The sequence below is a fragment of the Poecilia formosa genome, unplaced genomic scaffold (genome assembly GCF_000485575.1).
Source record: "Poecilia formosa unplaced genomic scaffold, Poecilia_formosa-5.1.2 Scaffold84, whole genome shotgun sequence".
In the NCBI taxonomy this organism is placed as follows: Eukaryota; Metazoa; Chordata; class Actinopteri; order Cyprinodontiformes; family Poeciliidae; genus Poecilia; species Poecilia formosa.
In genome coordinates, this window is record NW_006800023.1 from 1,873,981 (window position 1) to 1,887,840 (window position 13,860).

The window sequence follows — 13,860 nt, forward strand, 5'->3', positions numbered from 1 at the left end:
TCTAATAAAGGGAAAGTGTTGGTTTTGTTGCCGTCTTCCTAAAAGTTTTGCTTCCTCCTTCAGACGGTGAAGGTGTGGTGGAGCAGCTGGCAGCCAAGTTCAAAACCTCAGAGTTAGCAGAGTCGTTCAGGAAGACCTTCTGCGAATGTCAGAGCCGCATCGGCCAAACCGGTGACGACGCCTCGGCGCTGTCCAGAGTGCAGGAACACTCCAGAGACACGAACCCGCTGGTATTCCTCAGGGTGGCAGCCGACGGCGAGCCGCTGGGCTCCATCACCATCGAGCTTTTCTCTCACATCGTCCCCAAAACGGCGGAGAACTTCAGAGCTCTGTGCACCGGAGAGAAAGGCTTCGGCCTGCAGAACTCCGTCTTCCATCGGGTCATACCGGACTTCATGTGTCAGGTGAAAGAATTACAGCTTGAAGAAGTTGTTTAATTCGCTGATAGTATGACCTAAGGCTGAGAGGACTAACTGAATTTATCGTGATTAGTCAGTTATTGAAATAATCAACTAATTTAGTAATTGATTAATCATTAACTGGAGTATACAGACTCAACAAAAAGGCTGTTTTCTGAAAGGACAACACATTTAGAGCAGTAATAAAGCCAAAACTGTACAAAAAACCTATACATTTTGTATTTAAGATAGTAAAGGTTCCATGTAGAACTCCTTAAGTGAGAGAGTTTAGCTTCACGTCGGTCAAATTACCTAAAAAATATTTATATATGCATTAGGGCTGGGTGATATGGCTTAAAATAAAGTGTTCAATTTTCAATTTCAAACTTTAAATTATTATTTTTTTATTTTATTTTTAAATCACTTTCTTTTCCAAATGAAAAAGATGCAGATGTGCCATATTTTTTTTGTTCATATTCACATGCTTGACCAATCTTCTGCTTCCTGCCGTATCAGGGAGGCGACATCACCAAAGGTGACGGCACCGGCGGCAAATCCATCTACGGCGCCGCGTTCGAGGACGAAAACTTCGACGTCCGGCACACGGGGCCGGGCATCCTGTCGATGGCGAACCGTGGGCGTGACACCAACAACTCGCAGTTCTTCATAACGCTGAAGAAAGCGGAACATTTGGACTTCAAACACGTGGTGTTCGGCTACGTCCGGGACGGGATGAGCGTGGTGCAGAAGATGGGAGAGCTGGGCACAAAGGGCGGGGCTCCCGCCAAGAAGCTGGTCATCACGGAGTGCGGACAGCTGTAGCTGCTCGGGAGGGAAGGTCCAGACCGTCGGCCTGGTCTGAGTTGGAATGAAGTCGACTAGAAGCTGGGAAAACTGCAAGGTCCAATGCACTTCCTGGACGATCTGGGAACCTCAGTGGAGTCACTTTGGTGGGAGGCTTTCGAAGCAACATCACTGCATCACTGCATTTTAGTCATTTTTCAGATGTTTATTTTTCATGTGTTTATAATTGTAAATGGAACACTTTGTATTGTTTTTGTTTATTTCTATGTGTTGTCCTACTTTTTTATTTTTTTGAGGGATTATTAAACATACTTCAGCTTTGGTTTGTTTCCTCCACCATAGACGAACATTTCCCTGTTTGTTTTTCTTTCAGTCAAATGTATTCACAGTGCAGATAATTGGACTCTAACCAGTTGAAATAATCTCAATCTTAAACTGATTGGTTTGGGGATTCAGCGTCTGTACAGATTGAGAGATTACCAAGAAAAATTGCTTGTTGTACTGGAATAATTTGCTGATAATTGAGAAATAAATTTGCTTTACACGTAATGCGTGGTTCTCATGTTTATATATAATTATAATTTTGGGATAATTGCTGATTTTCATCAGCGAAAACATTTTGATGACTGTTTTCCATTACAGTGTTTTCTATCACAAAATCAAAAATTCATAAACTAATCTTGTGACAAAATTTGAAGGACTTGATGGGGTATGTAAACTTTTAAATGTTTAAGCTGAAGTTAGCCACAACTTTTCCTCTCTATTACAATTATAGTTTGCATGTCAGATTAGCTTTAATCTGACATGCAAAAGAAAAATTGTCTTGGGAATTTGAAATTCAACTTTTCTAACTTTGTAAATTACTCACATTATTGGCTAATTGACTCACAATAGGGCTTTACCTACACATTTAGTTGAGTTTGGAAAGTTGTAATTAAATATAAATATAGAAAATGGTGTAAAAAAAAAAACATTGGTTGGCTAAGCTTTTCCAGAATGGTTCCCTTAGAGATGTTTTAGGGATTTGAAGAAAATATTAGAATTTTAACTTTTTTCAGTGGCCCTAAATGTCTTCTGTAAGTTAACCTTTTTGTTTTGGAAATGTGAAAATTCACACTCTTTTGACTCATTAGTTCAAATTAAAGCTTTAACAACACCTTTAGTTGTGATGTTGGAAAGCTGTAGTTGAATAAATATTTAAAATGGTGTCAAAAACTGTTTGTTTTGGGGACGTTTTACCAGAGTCGTTCCCTTGGAGGTTGTTTATGGGACTAGCTTGAGAAAATGTCAGAATTCTGAGATTAAAGTATTTTTCCCCACTGGCCTTAACTGTCTTCTGTAAGTTAACCATTTTGTTTTGGAACATGGAAATTTAAGATTTCGAAATTTGTAAATTACCCATCATTTTTAGATAATGGGATCATATTAGGGCTTTAACTACACTTTTAGTTGTGTTTTTTGAAAGCTGTACTTGTAAAAAATATATAAAATAGTGTCAAAAATCAGTTGTGTTTTCCCTTGGATGTTGTTAGTTTGAGAGAAAAAAAGTCAGAATACTTTTTTTTAGTGGTTCTACTACTTTTTATGAAGTTAACCGTTCTGTGTTGGAACTTTAAATTTTTAAATGTCAGATTTGGACATTTAAAATCATATCGATGCGGGTTTTTTGATAAATTACTCGGGGAACACCGTTGTAGTACCGCTGTCAGCCACCACTCCAAAGGGGGGCAGCAGAGCGCGGAGCAGCGGTTGAGTCACGGTGACATCAGCAGGATGTAAATGCAGCGGCTCGCGGCCTGATCGGTCTTTTTCCTCTGCCGTGCTGTAGGAGCGGTTGGCCTGCTCTCTGTCTCTGAAGATTTTAACACCCAAGCCGCAAAATGATCATCTACAAGTGCATCATCAGCAGTAAGTAGTCGCCGTCGAAGATGTATTTTACGTTGTTAGTCGCTGTTGCGGCCGTTAGAGTTTAATTTAGTTTCCAGTGTGTGGTTTGAGTTAGCTCAACTAGCCGGCTAACTCGTGTGTATCGTGATTGAGAAGTTAGCGGTAACGGAGAAAAAAAAATCACCAGTAAATCAGAGGGTTACCCACCCTTTTTGGCTCGTAAGTTTATATTATTGCTTTAACTACACCTCTATATGTGATGTTATAAAGTTATAAGTGTATAAAACGTTATCGGAAGCAGTTAGGTGGCTAAGTTTTAGCAGAACGGCTGCTTTGGTTGTTGTAATTGGGGTTAGTTTCAGTGAATGATGTGGCCTTTCTGCCGCAAGTAGCTGCTGCTGCTGTTAGCCATCGGAGCATTTTATGACTCTTACATTGGGGTTGTACTACAAAGCATGACTTAGATCGCGTAATTGATTTATTTCACAAGCAGGGAACGTCGTTCCCTTTTAGCGGATGGCGCACCCAGCTGTTCGTCTGTTGGCTTTGTTTTAAGTTTCGTCTCTCTTTATTCCCCCTTTCTCCCAACAGATGATGAGATGTTTTCAGATACCTTCAAAGTAAAAGAAACCGACAGCGGAATCTTCTATGAAGTTGAAGGAAAGGTGAGTTCAGAATTTAATCTAGTTGATTAATTATAACTGATTTTAAACTCCTTTTTCTCTTAGCAGCAAATAACTGCTGCGGTTATGAAAAAACTCTCTTTATTGATGGTTCTTCATGTTTGACCCACTTTTATTGGGATTTTACTTTTCGCAGTAGTGTTTCAGGGGCGGGGTGAGACTTTCTGCTCCTCTGCAGTCTGAAACCAGTTCTACAGCACTGACCCAATGCGCATTTAAAGTGCTTATTAGCAACAGGGCTGGTATGCAGTTTCAGGTGTATGACTATCTTGAATAAAACTTTACAATAAGGATTTTTGCATACGGTTTTGAAGTTGTCCAGTTATACTTGAAGAAATTCCGCAAAATCGGATTGTCCGTCTATTCTTTAAATTGTTAAAAAATACAAACTCCCCTCACCTGTTAACTGTTGGGACATTTTTATTAATTCACTCTTTTTGCCCTTTACCAGACTCGCCAAGAGGTTCGAAGACACCAAACGTAATGCAGACGCTAAAAAAAGAAGAGTTTAGATCAAAACATCATTTATTTACATCCACATTGGTATCGGTGGATGTTAGTCTTTTATATCTACGTTGATCTGATGAGCAAAACGACAGATGTCTTGGTTTTTATCTTGTTTAGGTGTAGGAAGTGTGATCACTTTAAAAGGGTAATAAAAGTGTGAGGAAATGTAAGTTATTTTAATTGGATAAAGATTTGAAATAGTTCCTTTTTGTCCGGAAACTAACGCAGCGCGAGACAAAGTCGCGTTCAACAGTCTGTTGTTTTCCACTCAAAAATGATTAAAAAACAAGTTGAGTTTACTTTTTAACACCTAATTCACTTGAAACCTCAGTGTAGGATCTAAGAACCATTTAACCGTCTCCAGTATAAAAACCCTTAAAGCAGAAAAACTGCTGGAAAATCGCTCACGACGATGTGGTATCATTTTGTAGTCAACGGCTCATTTTAGTGTATAATGTCTTTCTGATGATCTGACTTTAGTTTAGCCAGCTGGTTTTAAACTGAGGTCTGAAGAAACTAAATGTTGCTAATTAAAAGCCAGAATCTAAAATACAATTTGCATATGAAGTGAAGAAACTCGTAACAGTTTATAGCAGTTCATTATTGTGCAGATTTTCTGTTTTTAATCATTTTCTTTGTTTGATTCGAATTGATGTGAAGATTGTGAAAATAAGGGCAGTTTGATTATTTTTATGGATTTGAGACGTTAAACACCAGAAATGAAATAAAATAAAATCTCAGATATTTTTCTTTCACACCAGATCCAATTTTAATTTTATTCTTCCTTTTTAATTGATTCAAAAAGAGAAATTACAGATGAATATTTGTATATTTCAGTCATCCTATCTGAGCTGTATGAGGGTGTCTGGATATGAGAATTGTTGTTGATTTCAGGATAAAGATGTAAATTTATCAGAAAAATGTCTCAATATTACAAGAAAAATGAGACGTTTATTTAGTCATTAAGGTTTGATGTAAGCAGCTCTGTTCTTGGTTTGCTCTTCTAAAACGCTTTAGTAGTTTGCAGAATCATTTGAAAGTCCTGCAGCTGCTGCTAATTTGATGCTAATGTGTAAAAGATGAAATATTTCCCTATATGTAGGAATGCCGAGCATCTTGTGATGCTCAGCATTCTTATTTTTAATTTTTTATTCGTTTTTATGTCAGAGTTCTCATAAAATTACTTAATTCTTAGAATTTTATGACTTAATTCTGATAATAATCGCTTTATTCTCGCATTATAATAATCATAATTAAGGATAAAAATTAGTTTTTTAAATGTAGCCTGGCTCTAATATTCTGTGGTAGAGTTGATCTGGGGATGGTGACGACCCAAACCCAAATTTCAGCCACCAAGAAGCGGCGTAATCTGTGAAAATGATGCAGCCGCTGCTTGTCTTCCTCCTCTTCCTCCCAGACGGTGACCAGGACAGAAGGGTTTGACGACGCTTTGATTTCAGCCAACGCCTCTGCTGAGGAGGTGTGCGAAGGCAACGAGTCGGCCACCGTCTCCGGCGTCGACATCGTCCTCAACCACAAGCTGCAGGAGACCGGCTTCGACAAGAAGCAGTACATGGCCTACATCAAGGAATACGTCAAGGCGTGAGTTGTTTGTGAATCACCTGAACTGAGATTAAAATGTTGGTTTAGAGCAGGAGTGTTGAACTCATTTCCATTCTGGGCTTCATCAGCGTTCTTAAAGGGCCGGTTGTGGAAGAATGTGTTGATAAAACCCGTTAAGAAACTGTTAAAATATTAATGAACATCTGTGTATTCGGTAAGTTCTTCCTCAAATTAAATGTTGTAGAACGTCCAGGTTTTCATGATTATTCTGAGATCAAAATAACTGACTCTGTAGAGCTAATTTAGAACTATTTACGAGGAATCCTGCAATATTTCCACTTTTCTATGAATGTGAGATTTTTGGTACTTGCCACATTAACTACAGACCAACTGAGAATCTAGTAAAGCTGAGGCAGTGGTGGAGTAAAAGTAAGAAATACTGCCACCTGCATGTCGGAGTCTGTCATACCTTCTGCTTTTAGATGGCCACTGCAGTGGAAAATTTTATTATATTAAATTCTGACTTTACTAACAGAACTTTTCAACAAAATCCCCCTTATGATAATAAAATATGTAATATTTTATATGAATTGCATCACTAAATGCTTTTTTGCCTCCACAGTGGGGCTGCTGGACGCTTCATTTGTTTTTTGTTTGTTGCTGCAGAACCGTTTCTATTTCTTGCTAGTTATGCTAGCTTGAGGAGCAAAGCAGCTTGATGAGTTTGACTGGCAGCCAATCAGAAAATGAGCATCAGAAATAACATTTAAATAAATTATTTTAACTTGCATTTTATGAATTAAGACAGAAAAATAAAAAATTATGATGAAAAATGTAAAATGAAGATTTCTTCTTATTTTGCATGTTTTTCCTCATCTTCTGTCTGCCTTTGAGGCCTAAAAACTCTGTAGATTGCTGATGTTGCCGTTTGTGTGCGCAGGGTGAAGGCCAAGCTGCAGGAAACCAACCCTGACAGAGTGGAGAGCTTCATGGCTGAGGTCCAGCCAGAAGTCAAGAAGATCCTCGGCAACATCAAGAACTATCAGGTAGCTCCAGGTTGACGAAACAACTCGTTTTGTCACTTTGTTTGCAGAATCTTGTTTTCCTGACGCACGTTTTCTTTTCAGTTTTTCACAGGGGAGTCCATGAACCCGGAGGGCATGGTGGGCCTGCTGGACTACCGCGAGGACGGCGTCACGCCGTACATGCTTTTCTTCAAAGACGGCCTGCTGGTTGAGAAATGCGTACGTACTTCGTGTGACGACGAAAACTTATTTAAAGGGGCAGCACCATGTAAAACGTTTGAGCTTTACGTCATGTTATGTGTTGCTTTGATTGAAAAATCCTGTAATCTCCATGGCAACCATTCAGCTGTCCAAACCGCCTGGGTGGACATAGCTCCGCCTCCCTCAGCTCCTTCAGACTAGCCAGCAGCAATTAGCAAACGCATACAAGCTACTTCTCAGTGCAACGCTTATAAAAACTTTACTAAAACAGCCATATTAAGGGAAGAAGTTTTTAAAGACAATTTAAGGAGTTAAATCACTGTTAAATGTTATTTGATACACAGTTTGGCAGAGAACACAAAAATTGTACTCAAGTAAGAGTAGAATAGAAAAAAACTCCCTAAAAGTAAATATTTTCCAAAAAGCTACTCAAGTAACTAGTTACTATTGAACAACTGAAGTTAGCATGGTGCCATTTTATAGCACAAAGCCAAAGTGCTGCCCCTTTAACAATCGACTCCATAGCAACAGAAATAACTCTTAATTTTCTGTTTCTGTCCACAGTAACTACCTGGAACATCATCTGCTGTGTAATTGACTGCTGCTCCCCAAAAAGCCCCCAAATGCAGACTGCAGGAGCGTTACTCTACATCATGTCTGAACGGATCCTCGTCCTGTCCTCACTGTGGCCCGCAGCACCACTAAAACTGTGGGGAATCTATTGCCATTTGGTCACCAAATACAGTTTTTAACTTTCTTTTTTGCAGTATTTTTTTTGTTTTCCTTTTGGGCCAGCGCTCATGTTGAAAACGAAACGGCAGGACAGAAAGTGAAGCTCCGACTGGCTGCAAAGCAGTTTTTTCTGTTTTAGCATCAAGTTTGACATCCACGGCCTTCATCATGCTTGGGTTTCTGGTTGTGTTAAACGAGTCCATCTCCAATGCAAAGACTTCAGGTTCAATTTGAAAATAAAAAGTACCTCTACTTTAAGTTTCTCTTTTGTTTTCTGGGGGGGAAACATTTAAGGTATTAGCTGTGACAAAAAAAAAAAAAAAACTTGCTGCTTTTACTGAGTTTTCTGTAAATCCTGCATGTTTGATTCTCATCACTCAAAAGATTCATATAAAATCCCATCTGGCAAGAACAAAGGTAAACAAATGTAGTTTAAACTACAATGAGATGCTTCAAGTGTTTACAATAAACATTTAATTTTCTCTAAAATTGCATATCAATAAAAAATGATTGCAGAAATGATTGGTTCAGTGATTAATTTAAAGGATAGCTGTAAAAAGTCACTCCATATTTTTAGTTTTATCTACTTTTGCTTGAAAAAGTAAAGCCAGCTATTTATATTTCTAAATAATTTTCTGTTTTGCATGTTTATATAATTTCAGTGCTGATATAACAGGTTTATATTTGTACCCTGCTTTAATCCTGAGTCATCAGTACAACGCAGTGATTTAATCACATTTTTTATCTTACCAATAAAAAAAAGATGAGGAAGTCAGAGCCAGAAAACCTAAAACTCTTGAAATACAGTTTATTTCTCAAAACAGACTTTTAAAGTGTTGCTTCTAAAGCAGTTAAACTACCATGAAGATGTATTGTCAAAACAGTTGTAAATTTTTACAAGGTTTTTCTGCAAAAAGCCAACAGAAAAAAACATTTAAAAAAATTTAACACACCTGTGTGAAAAGGGAAAGACTTCATCCAAAGATCCTGCTGTACCGGAAAAGTGAGGGATTTGTTACAGGTGACGCCTCATAAGGTGATTTTTCACTGATAAGTGTTTCAGTTGCTGTGAGAACCAGGACCAGACTTCACATTTCCCTCTTTTCTTTTTGGCCAGTGCCACAGGTGTAACAGGTGATTCAGACTGAGCAGCCCAAAGACTGCTTAGAAATATAGTCAGAGTTCCTAGACTAGATATATAGACAGAGGTCAGTGATTTATTAGCCTGGCGGACCACCAGACTATGGTTATTTTAAACGTTTTTTTTTTTTTTTCCACCAGTGACAGTAAAGACGGACTAAGCTAATAGCTTAATCTATAAACTTGTAGGGCTATGTTCACACTGCAGCCTGAAGTGACCCAATTCCGATTTTTTTGTCAAATCAGAATTTGTTTGTTTTTGCCGAGGTCGTTCGCACTTCTAAATATATGCGACTCGAATGTGATCTCCAGTGCGAACTGCAAACGACCTGAAGGTGTCCCGCATGCGCAGTAGAGGGCGCAATAACGTCAGCATTCTCAGTGTTTTGCCAACCGCCATAAAGAAGTAGTGCTCATTATTAGCGGAAGCAGGCGCGGAGCTATGGGGGGTCTGCTGCCCCCCAAACCGGGCCGGATGGGGGCCCGGGCCTGGAGGTGCCAGGGAGGGAGGAATGGTTTCAAGTCATTGAAATATGCGATTATAGACAGAAAGTGCGCCCTCGCCTGTTGAGAAGGGTGTATTTAATGTTAAATACCCCGCTCCCCCCTCAACAGTTTCAGTTTCACTCCACGTAAGGGGCCCGGTGATTGGTTAGGGGCCCGGTGATTGGCCCCGCCCCCTGGCCCGGCTGACTTGTTCCGCTAGTGAGCGGAAGTAAACATGGGTGCTAACGGTTCCTAGCTTAAGAACGTGAAGTTGTTGTCCGACCCATAGACATATACATAGATATCATGTAGAGTTGCACTTTAACTTAATCGCAGAAAAGTGACGTCTGTCGAGTATCAGTGACGTTCATGCAATCTTGGGTCGCATTTGAATCGGATAAGTATCGGATATCCAAGTGATCTGGGTCACATTCTTAAAGAATCCGACCTGTGTTGTTCAGACCGTCATGAAACGATCAGATACAGGTCGCATTAAGGGTAAAAAAAGAATCAAAGTTGGGTCACTTCGGGCTGCAGTGTGAACGCAGTAAGTTAAAGTAATCTCACCCTAAACAGGCGACGCTGCTGATCCAGAAAATCTTGTCGGGTTTGGCCTGCCTCAGCTGCTGCTACGGGTTTTTCTGCCTCGTGTAATTGAGCGTGAAAATCTTTTAAAGCCGTTTCCGTTGTAATACAACCAGACAGATGAACCGCGACACCCCGCAGGGTTTCAGCCATCTTTGATTTCCTCTAATGTGTTTCCAGGTTATCAGCCGCGCAGGGTGGCTGCCTGGCGCCAACTAATTCATCAGTTTTAGTGGGGCTCGAATCACAGGAGGACATTTTCACGTGTCAAACAAAGGTGTGGGTAATTAAATGACTAATTGCAGCGCAGCTTTGTGGTAACAGCTGGAACAGATTGTTGTTGTTGGCTCCAACTGTGCTTTGTCTACTGTGAAAAATACCTGCTGAACGAACAAGTTCAGGAGAGACAGACACTGTTTTCTAACAGTTTTAATCCAGAGAACTGAAAACATGGCAACATTACTGAAAGCAAAATGGACTCAATCCCACAACTTATATTCATCATGCTGAACATTATACATGATTTTCCACCGATTGTAAACAAAATATAGCATTTTCTGAGGTGAGATGTCTCAGATGGAGCTGGGGCTTTTCTGCTCCTCTTCCTCACTCGGTTGGTGGTGACGGTACTCTGGCTTCAGCTCCCAGGTGCTTTTGTGCACTCCCTTGCGATTGCATACCCCGATTTCCCTCATGATTTCTTTAAGATATGTCTGCAATGCACAGGAGAAACTCCAATAAAATGAAGCATCAACAGAGAAACAAAGCTGTGTGGAGAAATGTACAGTGTTAAAAAAAACAACAATTTAGATTCCTTCTGTTTTTGCTTTTTGGTCACACTTAAATTTTTCAGATCAAACAATAAAACAGCTATTTAACCCAATTTAGCCCTTATGATTAACTGCATGTTTTGGTTCAAAATGACTGCCAGTCCTCGAATCACATCACTTGTTTAGTTGAGATAAGAAAATGTCAAAAACAACAGAATCATGCCCCAGTCTAAAAAACGTAGGAGAAACAGTCATTCACTGCTTTTCCAATACAAATGTGCACAAATCTTTGTCTCCAAATGTTGTCTTATGTTGAAAGAAAAAACACAATTTTGAAATTTTGGTGTTTCTGTTAAAAAAACGCAATTAAAAAGTTTGTCACATGATAAAAACATGATTCTCCAGCTACTTCCTGTCATCTTTGTCTTCTGCGTTTTGATCATGTGATGCAAAAAAAGTGTTTCCATTGCAGCTTTACGAGATAAAACCATTCAGATACAGACAGAAAACCACTCTGTGGCTCATTTACCAAGTAATCAGGAGGGTCAAATGGTTTCTGATTAGGTGCAAAATCAGTTTTTACTCAAGTAAAAATAAAAAGTAGCCATCCAAGAAATTACTAAAGAAAGAGTGAAAAAGTATTTGGTAAACAAAGCCACTCAAGTACTGAGTTACTGATCAAAACAAATTTTGAATATTTAAAAATTACCAAAGTATAAAGTTATGTGGAGCTTCTGGTATTGTAAAACTCAAAATGAAAGTAATTCATGTAAATAATCATAAATCAGGCCAAAAAAAAACATTTATCCAAATCAATTTAGTTCAATAAACTGGAGTAACTTTACTAAAAATGCAGCAGTGCTTCTTTGTCTGGTGTGTTTCAGTTTTTTCAAACATATTTTTTGTTTTCAATAAAGAAAATGTTTATTTTCATCCAGTAAAGTTTCTCACAGTGGGCAGAGTGACCAGAAATTTTACTCAAGTGTACCGATAATTCATAAAAAATAACTGAAGTAAAAACCACAGCGTAGTAATAAGGCAATTTTTTCCCAAAAAGTTACAGGATATTAATAGTATTATTATTACTATTATTGTTGCAATTTCAAAGACTTTTTTGTGTGAACCTTTACACCTGAATTTCTCTTTGCGGGATAATAAAGGTTGTTTCTATTCTGTTCTGCTTAAATAAATGTAACTAGCCAACTCTGTCTACATGCTAATCTGAACCAAATCATTTTTAGCGTTTTTTACATGACAAATATACAAAACATTTTTAAAGACGAGGAATGATCTGTGGGATGTTATGTCCCAGAGTGACCACAAGGTGTCTCTGTCGAGCTTCCAAACCTTCAGCCGCTCCGATAGCCGATCACTAGAGATGTGCTTCAAAACTTCTCATAATGGACATTTCGGTTACTTTAGTTCAGTTAATTTGAGTGTTGGCCAAGTGCTTTGGGAGGGAAACGCTGGAGTGGAGTGTATCAGGGCGTTTGACTCCTACTCAGCCGATGGTTATGCAATCAGAGGCAATCAGAGCGAGAGGAGGACCTGCAGGTCTCATCTGCACCTACACGTTGCTTTTTCTCTGAGAGCTGGTATGAATCCAGAGCGCGGTATCGATTCGCACTGTGTGTGCACACTCGAGCCTAAAATTTCCGCCACAACAGATTGTGTGAATAGCCACAGACGTCATGCCGTGGGCGGCTGGTTCGAATTTAACAATGCAAGGTGGAAAGTGGGCAGGTGTGTGTGTTTTTTGGAGCCTTCAGTGATCATGGTAAGTGTAGTTTGTTCACCACGGGCTGCTTGGTGATGTCCACCAGGTCCTTGAAGCTGTAGTACTGGTGCTTCTCAAAGGCAGAGAAGAGCAGGTCCAACACCAGCTGCCGATCCGCCCTCACCATCTTACCGTCAGACTTCTTCTTCTTCTCATACTCCAACTTCAAAAAAAGTTTTAAAAATTAACCATCCTTAACATTAACAGCGACTTCGTATGTAATCACCAAGGTGATCTAAAACTCTAGAAATAACAAAAACTTAAAACTGATTTCTTTCCCCCCAAACAAGCAGTTTAGATCATTTTATTACGACACTCTGTACTCGTTCTGGCAGCGCTGAAGCTAGTCCCCAAAATGGTGACAGGAAAAGTTGTGACTGGAGTTTAGTCCAGGCACAATGCAAAACTTTGACCTTTCTGAATTCTGCACCTAAAAATCAACCAAAGTTTGAATAAGTTCAAATTACTACTATTAAAACCTAAAAATATTTAACTAATAAGAAATAACATCTGGCAAACGCTAAAAACTAATTAAAAATAACTGAATAAGAAAAACAAAAAAGTTCCAATGAAATAAAGCAACTATAACAAAAAACCCAAAACTAACTCGTAGACTAAATTACCTTTTATTTGGATTTTATGCGACAGACATTAAGTTTATTAAATTAGGAAGTGGAAGAATAATCTGAAAAGTGTGGCATGTATTAAACCTCGGCCTCAGACATAAATGTAGACAAAGGGACACAGTACAGGGATAAAAATGTGGAGAATTTTAATGTAGGGTTGGGTTATAAAACATCTCAAGACTTAAAGTCTCTAAGAGGAAAAAAAAATCAAAACCAATTAATTGAAAATTCACATTTTGTATGTTTTTATCCAGCCGCTTGAGTCTTTGCTGCTACTAAAAACAGCCAAAGCGCTTAAAAAAATAAAACACCAGGCTGTTTTTTTGACAATAGGTTAATATTTTTTGGTGTCTCGAAAATGAATCGTTTCAAAAGCCTCCCAAATGTTAAGTCACAGTGGGTACTGCGCTGTTACCTAGCAACCTTAGCCAAGTCCAGCCCCGTTACCTAGCAACCTTAGCCAAATCTAGCCCCCTTACCTAGCAACCTTAGCCAAGTCCAGTCCTGTTAACTAGCAACCCAAGTAGAATTCCAGGACATTTGGTCAGCTGGTTCTACTGCGCTGTATAATGGCTACTGGAATAGACAAGTGCATGGAGAAGAAGCTGAATGCTTCTTCTCCATGTTTGGTTCTGGTTCTGTGCATGCTGAACAGACCAGAACCAGAACCTCTCTG

The 13,860-nt window shown here is 39.1% G+C and overlaps 3 protein-coding genes across 5 annotated transcripts in view; 2 read left to right on the forward strand and 1 right to left on the reverse strand.

Moving 5' to 3' along the window:
• The window catches only part of ranbp2 (RAN binding protein 2), a 30,675-nt gene extending 28,924 nt beyond the window's left edge, over positions 1-1,751 (forward strand). For both annotated transcript variants that reach the window (XM_007557162.2, XM_007557161.2), the window contains 2 exons: positions 64-404; positions 915-1,751. In XM_007557162.2, the coding sequence (XP_007557224.1) occupies positions 64-404; positions 915-1,220 (647 nt within the window). In that variant the 3' untranslated portion in view covers positions 1,221-1,751. The remainder of the gene's footprint in view (positions 1-63; positions 405-914) is intronic.
• A 1,238-nt stretch (positions 1,752-2,989) lies between these two features.
• LOC103141493 (translationally-controlled tumor protein homolog) lies at positions 2,990-8,058 on the forward strand. Its single transcript, XM_007557163.2, has 6 exons — positions 2,990-3,110; positions 3,681-3,754; positions 5,697-5,881; positions 6,783-6,888; positions 6,970-7,086; positions 7,633-8,058. The coding sequence occupies exons 1-6, from the start codon at positions 3,083-3,085 to the stop codon at positions 7,633-7,635; spliced, it is 513 nt and encodes a 170-aa protein (XP_007557225.1). The 5' UTR covers positions 2,990-3,082; the 3' UTR covers positions 7,636-8,058.
• A 367-nt stretch (positions 8,059-8,425) lies between these two features.
• Positions 8,426-13,068, reverse strand: LOC103141494 (general transcription factor IIF subunit 2-like). 2 transcript variants are annotated; one of them, XM_016673883.1, is made up of 3 exons: positions 12,578-13,068; positions 10,554-10,724; positions 8,426-8,435 (listed from the first exon to the last, which is right to left on the reverse strand). In XM_016673883.1, the coding sequence occupies exons 1-2, from the start codon at positions 12,683-12,685 to the stop codon at positions 10,584-10,586; spliced, it is 249 nt and encodes an 82-aa protein (XP_016529369.1). In that variant the 5' UTR covers positions 12,686-13,068; the 3' UTR covers positions 8,426-8,435; positions 10,554-10,583. The 2 variants fall into 2 exon arrangements, with proteins under 2 accessions (XP_016529369.1, XP_007557226.1); XM_007557164.2 differs by lacking the exon at positions 8,426-8,435 and having other exon boundaries at positions 10,425-10,724; positions 12,578-13,067.
• Between the last annotated feature and the right edge of the window lie 792 nt (positions 13,069-13,860).

Coding starts and splice junctions, on each gene's coding strand:
- LOC103141493 (XM_007557163.2), top strand. CDS start 3,083: ATGATCATCTACAAGTGCATCATCAGCA. Junction 3,111..3,680: donor CTACAAGTGCATCATCAGCA/GTAAGTAGTCGC, acceptor TTCTCCCAACAG/ATGATGAGATGTTTTCAGAT. Junction 6,889..6,969: donor GCAACATCAAGAACTATCAG/GTAGCTCCAGGT, acceptor TTTTCTTTTCAG/TTTTTCACAGGGGAGTCCAT.
- LOC103141494 (XM_016673883.1), bottom strand. CDS start 12,685: ATGGTGAGGGCGGATCGGCAGCTGGTGTTGGACCTGCTCTTCTCTGCC. Junction 10,725..12,577: donor ACATCACCAAGCAGCCCGTG/GTGAACAAACTA, acceptor TGTGCATTGCAG/ACATATCTTAAAGAAATCAT.